At 49.3% G+C, this 11,908-nt stretch overlaps 1 protein-coding gene across 1 annotated transcript in view; it reads right to left on the bottom strand.

Moving 5' to 3' along the window:
- Positions 1–590: 590 nt before the first annotated feature.
- LOC121553871 (MYCBP-associated protein) overlaps positions 591–11,908 on the bottom strand; it is a 35,393-nt gene continuing 24,075 nt past the window's right edge. The window contains 2 exon segments of the mRNA XM_045211663.1: positions 591–671; positions 2,106–2,303. Of these exon segments, the coding sequence (XP_045067598.1) occupies positions 591–671; positions 2,106–2,303 (279 nt within the window).

The following is an 11,908-nucleotide window of genomic DNA, read 5'->3' as shown; positions in this document are numbered from 1 at the left end:
GCTCACAGAGAGAGAGAGAGAGAGAGAGAGAGAGAGAGAGAGACATAGAGAGAGAGAGAGAGAGACATAGAGAGAGAGAGAGAGAGAGACATAGAGAGAGAGAGAGACATAGAGAGAGAGCGAGAGAGAGAGAGAGAGAGCGAGAGAGAGAGAGAGAGAGAGAGATAGAGTAAGAAAGAGAGAGAGAGAGAGAGAGAGAGAGAGAGAGAAGAGAGAGAGAGAGAGAGAGAGAGAGAGAGAGAGAGAGAGAGAGAGAGAGAGAGAGAGAGAGAGAGAGAGAGAAGGGGCGGGATGGGGGTGGATACTGGGTAGTGGGTAGCATGCAGTCAGCGTTTAACCCACGCTCCTCCTCCTCAGAATCAGTGTGTGTGAGGGAGATAGGTAAGAAAGACAACCACATCTCTCAGTCATAATAAGGAAACCAAGACAGTAAGTTCACAAAGCAAGTTTATTGATGTCATAGTGAGAAAATAAACCTCTGCACCTGTGATGGATTCTCAGTACAAAGGTGTGTGTTAAGGAGGAAGAGGGGAATCTATTGAAGTTGGACATTGGGATCAGAGAGCTGTGTGTGTGTGTGTGTGTGTGTGTCAGCTCACAGCCTGTCCCTCTGCAGCCTCATCCAACAGCACACACAGAGAGTCCACTAAGCCTTCCATTAGAATATACACCTGGAAGAGAAAGAGAGAGAGACAGAGCGAGAGAGAGAGAGAGAGAGACAGAGAGAGAGAGAGAGAGAGAGAGACAGAGAGAGGGAGAGAGAGAGAGAGAGACAGAGAGAGGGAGAGACAGAGAGAGGGAGAGACAGAGAGAGGGAGAGAGAGACAATATGAGAGAAAGAGAGAGAGAGAGAGAAAGGGGGGGGAGAGAGAGACAGAGAAAGAAAGAGAGAGAGAACCACTTTTGTTTATTATCTACTTCACTTGCTTTGGCAAAGTAAACATACAGTACCAGTAAAAAGTTTAAGAACATCTACTCATTCAAGGGTTTTTCTTTATTTTTAATTTTTATACCATTTTCTACATTGTAGAATAATAGTGAAGACATCAAAACGATGAAATAACACATATGGAATCATGTAGTAACCCAAAAAGTGTTAAACAAATCAAACATATACAGTATAACAGTGTACTAGCCTGTTGGTGCAGCTGTCTCCTGTATTTGTCCTGTAGTTCAGGCTCTACAGTAGAGTCCGTGTGGTGGTCCTGGTAGTATAGTATAGTATAGTATAGTATAGTATAGTATAGTATAACAGTGTACTAGCCTGCTGGTGCAGCTGTCTCCTGTATTTGTCCTGTAGTTCAGGCTCTACAGTAGAGTCAGTGTGGTGGTCCTGGTAGTATAGTATAGTATAGTATAGTATAGTATAGTATAACAGTGTACTAGCCTGTTGATGCAGCTGTCTCCTGTATTTGTCCTGTAGTTCAGGCTCTACAGTAGAGTCAGTGTGGTGGTCCTGGTAGTATAGTATAGTATAGTATAGTATAGTATAGTATAACAGTGTACTAGCCTGTTGGTGCAGCTGTCTCCTGTATTTGTCCTGTAGTTCAGGCTCTACAGTAGAGTCAGTGTGGTGGTCCTGGTAGTATAGTATAGTATAGTATAGTATAGTATAGTATAGTATAACAGTGTACTAGCCTGCTGGTGCAGCTGTCTCCTGTATTTGTCCTGTAGTTCAGGCTCTACAGTAGAGTCAGTGTGGTGGTCCTGGTAGTATAGTATAGTATAGTATAGTATAGTATAACAGTGTACTAGCCTGTTGATGCAGCTGTCTCCTGTATTTGTCCTGTAGTTCAGGCTCTACAGTAGAGTCAGTGTGGTGGTCCTGGTAGTATAGTATAGTATAGTATAGTATAGTATAGTATAACAGTGTACTAGCCTGTTGGTGCAGCTGTCTCCTGTATTTGTCCTGTAGTTCAGGCTCTACAGTAGAGTCAGTGTGGTGGTCCTGGTAGTATAGTATAGTATAGTATAGTATAACAGTGTACTAGCCTGTTGGTGCAGCTGTCTCCTGTATTTGTCCTGTAGTTCAGGCTCTACAGTAGAGTCAGTGTGGTGGTCCTGGTAGTATAGTATAGTATAGTATAGTATAACAGTGTACTAGCCTGTTGGTGCAGCTGTCTCCTGTATTTGTCCTGTAGTTCAGGCTCCACAGTAGAGTCAGTGAGGTGGTCCTGGTAGTCACTCTCAGGGCTGGCTGTGGTGGAGGAGAGCTCTCTGCCTGGTTCTTTACCAGACTTACCTCCAGGACGCTTCCCCCCCACCACCTCCTCACGACCCTTCTTCTTACTGCCTGGACGCTCCTGGAAGAGAGCACAGGAGGCTGCTGAGGGGAGGACGGCTCATAATAATGGCCGAAACTGAGCAAATGGAATGGCATCAAACACCTGGAAACCATGTATTTGATACCATTCCACTTATACCGCTCCAGCCATTACCACGAGCCCGTCCCTCCCAATTAAGGTGCCACCAACCTCCTGTGGAAGAGAGGGATGGGGAGAAGAGTGAGAGAGGGATGGGGGAGGAGGGAGAGAGAAGGATAGGTTAAAAAGAGAGATGGTCGGAGAGAGGGAGGGAGAGAGAGAGGGATGGGTTAAAAAGAGAGATGGTCAGAGAGAGTGAGTGAGTGAGGGAGGGAGGGAGGGAGGGAGGGAGAGAGGGAGGGAGGGAGGGATGGTTAGAGAGAGAGATGGTCGGAGGGAGGGAGGGAGGGAGAGAGAGAGGGATGGGTTAAAAAGAGAGATGGTCGGAGAGAGGGAGGGAGGGAGGGATGGATGGTTAGAGAGAGAGATGGTCGGAGGGAGGGAGGGAGGGAGGGAGGGAGAGAGAGAGAGGGATGGGTGGAGGGAGGGAGATGGGCAGGTTATAGAGAGATTCCCCATTTGCTCACCTCTTGGCCACAGCACAGTAGACTATATGATTCAAGACATTGACACTTTCTCTCTCAGCTCATTCACCGTCAAGCCACTAACACCTCTGTCTGATCACAGACAAATTACCTTGTTCCTCAAAAGAACAGACATGGAAACAACCACACATTCACAGCCCAGTAAGCTGTACAACATCAGAAATTCATACAGATGGGCCCAAAACAGCACAGAAGAATACCAGAAAGCAACCAGTAACCAAAATATCCAAACACTCTTAGATAACTTTCTGGATACCACTTCCACTCACAGTAAAGAAGGCATCAATCTAGCAGTAAAAAACATCAACTATATATTCAGGCAAACGGCAAAAGAAGCACAACTGAAATGGATAAAAAACAAAACAAAAAAGACAACTGGTTTGATGCAGATTGTAAAATTATAAGGAAAAAACCTAGAACACTATCAAACCAAAAGCACAGAGACCCAAATAATGGTGAATTACGCCTTCATTACTGTGAGACTTTAAAACTAATAAACATACACTCAGAACCAAAAAAGCACAGTACAACAGCAAGCAGCTGACACTAATTGAGGAGTCCATAAACACAAACAACTTCTGGCAAAATTGGAAATACCTAAAACAGTCGAAACTAGAGGAATTAGCGATACAAAATGGTGACATATGGACAACCCATTTTAAAACACTCCACAACACCGTTCAAATTGATGCAAATGCAGAACAATGCCAAATTCCTGAGAAGTTGAAGGGATTAGAAAAAGCTATAAAGGACAATCAAAATACATCGGACCAGGTGCTCTATAAGAAACTTCAGGACCTCAAATTTAAAAAAGCATGCGGACCTGATGGCATCCTAAATGAGATGCTCAAATTCACTAGTACAACATTTCAATTGGCTATATTAAAACTGTTTAGCCCTGTGTGGACCCACACCAGGGTCCAGACAGGGCTTGGTACTTCGTGGGAGGAAGGAGAGGGGAAGCAGCGCACCAAGGTCCAGACCAGACCAGGGGCGCAACGGGGAGGCGGAGAATAGGTGGTGGTCACGCCTGGAGCCGCCTCCGAGGCGGAATGCCCACCCGGCCCCTACCCTGTTATGTTTATGTGGCGCGGTCGGAGTCCGCACCTTTGGGGGGGGGTACTGTCACGCCCTGACTCAGGGGACGTTTATTTGTTGAGTCAGGGTGTGTATGTTCTATGTTGTGTAGTTCTATGTTGATATTCTAGTATGTCTATTTCTATGTTGGCCGGTGTGGTTCCCAATCAGAGGCAGCTGTCGCTCGTTGTCTCTGATTGGGGACCATACTTAGGCAGCCTTTTGGCACGAGTTAGTTGTGGGATCTTGTTCCGTGTGAGGTATGTTGTTTGTCTACCTTGGACTTCACATTTCGTTTCATTTGTTGTTTTGTCGTGGTGTTTATTCAATATAAATAAACATGTATGTATATCACGCTGCGCCTTGGTCCGTCCTGTCTGTAAACGATCGTGACATTAAGTTTTGGAAACATCTATAATACAGTGACCCCCTCTCATATCATTACCAAGCCCTGCAATGCCAAGAACTGAGCAAAGAAAAGAGTCCCCTCATCCAGCTGATCCTGGGGCTGAGTTCACAAACCTGTTCTACTAACTCACTGAAGCCTCAGGACCAGAACATCCAATAAGTTAGAATAAACCAAATTACAACACAGTCAAAACAAAACTACACTACTTATTGGGAAACACAAGCGCAAAGCAAAATGCAGTGCTATCTGGCCCTAAATCGACAGTACACCATGGCAAACTATTTGACCATGGTTACTGATCACAACCTTAGAAAAACCATGACAAAGTACAGGCTCAGTGAGCACAGCCTTTCCATTGAGAAGGGTAGACACAGGAAAACCTGGCTCCCTGTAGAAGAAAGGCTGTGTAACCACTGCACCACAGCAGAACCCGAGACAGAGACGCATTTCCTGACAAAATGCCAAAAATGTAAAACAATTAGAGAGTGTCATTTCCTCAAATTTGAAACTCTTATTCAAGACCACGCTGATGAGAATAGGCTACCCGTCCTGTTGGGGGAGGACGCAGAGAGCTGTGGGTTGGCAGCGCACTACATTGCTGCCTGCCATAAGATGAGGGACAGTGTCTGACAGACCAACCAACCTGCACATGTCCGCTATGCTTATTGTTATTGTTCAATGTATGGTTATTTTGACCCTTGATTATTGTTGTTACTGTTGTCCCGTTGACAATATTGATTATTATTATTTTAATTATGTTCATATTGTAAATCTCCAAATATGAACATTGTTAGGTCATGCCAATAAAGCACATTTATTTGAATTGAATTGAGAGAGAAAGAAAGAGAGAAAGAAAGAGAGCGAGAGAGAAAGAGAGAGAGAGAGAAAGAACAAGCTAGTGAAATAGACAGAGAGAGACATAAATGGAGAGAGGGAGAGCGAGAGAGACAGAAAGAGAGAGAGAGAGCGAGAGAGAGCAAGAGAGAGAGAGAGAGAGAGAAAGAGAGAGAGTGAGTGAGAGAGAGAATGAACCCAGATTGGGAAAGAGAGAGAGAGAGAGAGAGAGAGAGAGAGAAAGAGAGAGATCCCTCAGAGTCTCTCAGAGCGTTCACAGTCAGCCCACTGACACCCCTATCAGACCACAGCAAAATCACAGTCTACTTGAACAGAGCAATACTCAATCATGAGGCATCAAAGCCAAAGGAACTGAATAATATTAAGAAATGCTATAGATGGAAGGAAAGTAGTGTTGAAACCTACCAAAAAACAATTAGGCAACAACAAATTCAATCCATTCTAGACAACTTCCTGGACAAAATGTTCCACTGTAATAGTGAAGGTGTAAACTTGGCAGTAGAAAACCTAAACAGTATATTTGACCTCTCAGCTTCCCTATCAAATCTAAAAATCTTTAACAGAAAACCAAAGAAAAGTAACAACAGTGATAAATGGTTTGATGAAGAATGCAAAAACCTAAGAAAGAAATTGAGAAACCTATCCAACCAAAAACATAGAGACCCAGAAAACCTGAGCCTATGCCTTCACTATGGTGAATCACTAAAACAATACAGAAATACACTACGGAAAAAGAAGGAACAGCATGTCAGAAATCAGCTCAATGTAACAGAAGAATCCATAGACTCTAACTACTTCTGGGAAAATTGGAAAACAAACAACAACACGAAGAGCTATCTATCCAAAACGGAGATGTATGGGTAAACCACTTCTCCAATCTTTTTGGCCCTATAACAGAGAACAAACAGCAAAAAAATATACATGATCAAATGCAAATCTTAGAATCAACTATTAAAGACTACCAGAACCCACTGGATTCTCCAATTACATTGAATGAACTACAGGACAAAATACAAACCCTCCAACCCAAAAAGTCCTGTGGTGTTGATGGTATCCTCAATGAAATGATAAAATATACAGACCACAAATTTCAATTAGCTATACTTAAACTCTTTAACATCATCCTTAGCTCTGGCATCTTCCCCAATATTTGGAACCAAGGACTGATCACCCCAATCCACAAAAGTGGAGACAAATTTGACCCCAATAACTACCGTGGGATATGCGTCAACAGCAACCTTGGGAAAATCCTCTGCATTATCATTAACAGCAGACTAGTTCATTTCCTCAGTGAAAACAATGTACTGAGCAAATTGTCACGGTGCTGTGTATGGGTGTGGTGTGGAATCAGGCGCAGGCAGCAGCGGGTAAGTCCAACAAGACTTTACTGAGCACGAAAAGTAATCCAAAACAGCCCGGAGGCAAAAGACGCACACAGGCGTAAATACAAGCGCACACACAGGTGCGTAAATCTCTCCTCACAACACAAGGAGGAAGCTTAGGAAAATAGCGTACCGACACGGGTAGCGCAACCACGACACGAACAATCACACACAACACAAACATAACAACAAGGAAACTAAATAGGGTGCTAAATGAGACCTAACACAAAACAGGTGTGACTAACAGACAAAACCAAACAAACACGAAACATCGAGCGGTGGCAGCTAGAACTCCGGAGACGACGACCGGCGAAACCTGCCCGAACAAGGAGGAGGAGCCGCCTCGGCCGAAACCGTGACAGTACCCCCCCCTTGACGCGCGGCTCCAGCCGCGCACCGCCTCCGGCCTCGGGGACGACCAGGGGGACGCGGAGCAGGGCGCGTAGGATGACCACGATGGTCATCAGGGACGGATCCAGAATGTCCCTCCTTGGCACCCAGCACCGCTCCTCCGGGACCGGTACCCCTCCCACTCCACGAGATATTGGAGACCCCCATCCGGCGTCTCGAATCCAGGATGGTCCGAACCGTGTACGCCGGAGCCCCTCGATGTCCAACGGGGCGGAGGAGTCTCCTCAATCTCAAAGTCCTGGAGTGGACCAGCTACCACCGGCCTGAGGAGAGACACATGGAACGAGGGGTTAATATTCTTGTAATCAATAGGTAGTTCTAACCTGTAACTCACCTCGTTCAATCTCCTCAGGACTTTAAAAGGCCCCACAAACCGCCGACCCAGCTTCCGGCAGGGCAGGCGGAGGGGCAGGTTTCTGGTTGAGAGCCAGACTCGATCTCCAGGTGCGTACACTGGCCCCTCACTGCGGTGTAGGTCGGCGCTCGTCTTCTGTCGACGTATGGCACGCTGCAGATGGACGTGTGCAGCGTCCCACGTCTCCTCCGAGCGCCGCACCCACTCATCCACAGCGGGGGCCTCGATCTGGCTCTCATGCCATGGTGCCAGAACCGGCTGGTACCCTAATACACACTGAAAAGGGGTTAGTTGGGTGGAGGAGTGGCGGAGAGAGTTCTGTGCCATCTCGGCCCAGGGCACATATCTCGCCCACTCCTCCGGCCGGCCCTGACAATATGACCTCAGAAACCTACCCACATCCTGGTTGACTCGTTCAACCTGCCCATTACTCTCCGGGTGGTAACCCGAGGTAAGGCTCACCGAGACCCCCAAACGTTCCATAAATGCTCTCCAGACTCTGGAGGTAAACTGGGGGCCTCGATCGGACACTATATCCTCGGGCACCCCGTAATGCCGGAAGACGTGAGTAAATAGAGCCTCAGCGGTCTGTAGGGCCGTAGGAAGACCCGGCATGGGAAGGAGACGACAGGCCTTCGAGAACCGATCCACAACGACCAGGATGGTGGTATTCCCCTGGGAGGAGGGAAGATCGGTAACAAAATCCACCGAGAGGTGAGACCAGGGTCGTTGTGGAACGGGCAGGGGCTGTAATTTACCCCTGGGCAAGTGTCTGGGCGCCTTACACTGGGCACATACTGAGCAGGAGGAGACATAAACCCTCACATCCCTGGCTAACGTTGGCCACCAGTACTTCGTACTAAGGCAGTGCACCGTCCGGCCAATACCCGGATGTCCAGAGGAGGGAGACGTGTGAGCCCAATAAATCAGCCGATCCCGGACCTCGAGCGGGACGTACACCCGACCCACTGGACACTGTGGAGGACTAGGCTCGGTGCGTAACGCCCGCTCGATCTCCGCATCGACCTCCCACACCACCGGTGCCACCAGACAAGACTCCGGTAGTATGGGAATGGACTCCACGCACCTCTCCTCCGTGTCATACCGACGGGACAGAGCATCTGCCTTCCCGTTCTGGGACCCAGGGATGTAAGTGATCTTGAACACAAACCGGGCGAGAAACATAGTCCATCGAGCCTGGCGAGGATTCAGTCTCCTAGCTGCCCGAATGTACTCCAGGTTACGATGGTCGGTCAGAATGAGGAAAGGGTGCTGAGCCCCCTCAAGCCAATGCCTCCACACCTTTAGGGCCTGTACTACGGCTAACAGCTCCCTGTCCCCTACGTCATAATTCCGCTCCGCCGGACTGAGCTTCTTAGAATAAAAAGCACAGGGGCGGAGCTTAGGTGGTGTACCGGATCGTTGAGAAAGAACTGCCCCGATACCGGCCTCAGACGCGTCCACCTCAACTTGGAAGGGTAAAGTGGGATCCGGGTGCGCCAACACCGGGGCCGAGGTAAACAGGTCCTTCAGTCTCCCAAAGGCCCTGTCCGCCTCAGCTGACCACTGCAAAGCGCACCGGACCCCCCTTCAGAAGAGACGTTATGGGAGCTGCCACCTGTCCAAAACCCCCGGATAAACCTCCGGTAGTAATTCGCAAAACCCAAGAACCGCTGCACCTCTTTAACCGTAGTTGGGGTTTGCCAATTACGCACGGCGGACACTCGGTCCACCTCCATTCTCACCCCTGACGCAGACAACTGGTAACCCAAAAAGGAAACTGACTCCTGGAAGAACAGACATTTCTCAGCTTTGACATACAGGTCATGCTCCAACAGTCTCCTCAATACCCTGCGCACCAGGGCTACATGCTCGGCCCGAGTAGCACTGTACACAAGAATATAATCTATGTACACCACTACTCCCTGCGCCTGCATGTCCCGGAAAAGTTCGTCTACAAACGATTGGAAGACTGATGGAGCATTCATTAACCCATATGGCATGACGAGATACTCGTAATGGCCGGATGTAGTACTAAATGCTGTCTTCCACTCATCGCCCTCCCTAATGCGCACCAAGTTATATGCGCTCCTGAGATCCAATTTTGTGAAGAACCTTGCCCCGTGTAAGGACTCCGTCATGGTCCCAATCAGAGGAAGTGGATAGCTGTACTTTACCGTCACCTGATTGAGACCGCGGTAATCAATACACGGACGCAAACCTCCATCCTTTTTCTTCACAAAAAAGAAGCTCGAGGACGCGGGAGAAGTGGAGGCCCGTATGTATCCCTGTCTCAGAGACTCGGCAATGTAAGTCTCCATTGCCCTTTTCTCCTCCTGTGACAAAGGATACACATGGCTCCGCGAAGCGCTGCTCCTGTCTGGAGGTCTATCGCACAATCCCCTTGTCTATGAGGTGGCAACTGTGCCGCTCTGGTCTTACTGAACACGAGCGCCAAATCCTCATACTCAGGAGGAATGTGCAGTGCTGGCATCTGGTTCGGACTCTCCACCGAGGTCGCCCCCCTACGGAAACACCCAGACATAACCCCTCACACTGAGCAGACCACCCTTTAAGAGCTTTCTCTGCCGCCACGAAATAGTAGGATCATGGGTCATCAACCAGGAAGCCCCAGTACCACCGGATACGCAGGAGAGTCGATAAGATAGAGTTGAATCGTCTCCTCATGACCCCCTGCGTCATCATCCGAAGTGGCGCTGTGACCTCCCCAATCAACCCAGATCCTAACGGACGACTATCTAGGGCATGTACAGGAAAGGGTTTTGTCGACTGGAAGGAGGGGAATCCCTAACTTAACACAGAATCTCCGGTCTACAAAATTCCCAGCTGCGCCTGAATCGACTAGCGCCTTATGCTGGGACCGAGGTGCAACCTGTGGGAAACAAACAGGTAAGGTAATGTGAACGACAGAAAGCTCTGGGTAAGTAGGGCGCCTACTCACCTGGGTGGACTCCCCACTGTACGACCTGCTCTCTCCCTCACCAGGGGACCCTCCCCAGCACCTAGCCGCGGTGTGCCCTCCGCGCCCACACTTGGTGCAGGAGACTGCCCCCCTCGGGCTCCTACCTCTTCTCCCTCTAGCGCCAGCACCTCCAAGCTCCATCGGACACTGCTCGGAGGCGCTGGAGGGTGGAATGGGGGACCCCCACCTGGGACGTCTGCGGGTCGCCAGCAGGTTGTCCAGTCGGATGGCCATGTCCACCAGCTGGTCAAATGTTAGTGTACTGTCCCTGCAGGCTAACTCCCTGCGGACGTCCTCCCGAAGGCTACATCGGAAGTGGTCTATGAGGGCCCTCTCATTCCACCCCGCATCAGCCGCTAGAGTCCGGAACTCCAGCGCGAACGCCTGAGCGCTCCTCATCCCCCTGTCGGAGGTGGAATAGACGTTCCCCCGCCGCTCTCCCCTCTGGTGGATGGTCGAAGACCGCACGGAAGCGACGGGAGAACTCCGCATAGGTGACGGTGGCGGCGTCTATTCCCCTCCACTCGGGCGTTGGCCCACTCCAACGCCTTGCCGGTGAGACAGGAGATGAGGCGGAAACGCTCTCGTATCCCGAGGGCGCCGGGTGTATGGTGGCAATGTAGAGCTCCACTTGTAGGAGGAACCCCTGACACCCGGCAGCGGTGCCGTCGTACGCCCTCGGGAGCGAGAGCCGAATCCCACTGGGTTCCGGTCGATGGACGGGCTGGTTGTCCGGTGGTGAAGGTGATGGTGCGATAGGTGGGGCTATGGGAACCCCGCTGGTCTCCCATCGACGAAGGGTGTCCATGACGCCCTCCAAGGCGTGCCCGATACGGTTGATCCGGTGCTCGTGTCCAAGGAGACGCTCCTCCATGGGGTCGACGGGTGCTCCTGCTGATTCCATCTAATGGTGTGTGATTCTGTCACGGTGCTGTGTATGGGTGTGGTGTGGAATCAGGCGCAGGCAGCAGCGGGTAAGTCCAACAAGACTTTACTGAGCACGAAAAGTAATCCAAAACAGCCCGGAGGCAAAAGACGCACACAGGCGTAAATACAAGCGCACACACAGGTGCGTAAATCTCTCCTCACAACACAAGGAGGAAGCTTAGGAAAATAGCGTACCGACACGGGTAGCGCAACCACGACACGAACAATCACACACAACACAAACATAACAACAAGGAAACTAAATAGGGTGCTAAATGAGACCTAACACAAAACAGGTGTGACTAACAGACAAAACCAAACAAACACGAAACATCGAGCGGTGGCAGCTAGAACTCCGGAGACGACGACCGGCGAAACCTGCCCGAACAAGGAGGAGGAGCCGCCTCGGCCGAAACCGTGACACAAATGTCAAATTGGCTTTTTACCAAATTACCGTACGACAGACCACGTATTCACCCTGCACACCCTAATTGACAAACAAACAAACCAAAACAAAGGCAAAGTCTTCTCATGCTTTGTTGATTTCAAAAAAGCTTTTGACTCAATTTGGCATGAGGGTCTGCTATACAAATTGATGGAA

The sequence above is a fragment of the Coregonus clupeaformis genome, chromosome 38 (genome assembly GCF_020615455.1).
Source record: "Coregonus clupeaformis isolate EN_2021a chromosome 38, ASM2061545v1, whole genome shotgun sequence".
In the NCBI taxonomy this organism is placed as follows: domain Eukaryota; kingdom Metazoa; phylum Chordata; class Actinopteri; order Salmoniformes; family Salmonidae; genus Coregonus; species Coregonus clupeaformis.
The sequence above is the reverse complement of the archived record's forward strand: the minus strand, read 5'-3'. Positions and strand labels throughout refer to the sequence as shown.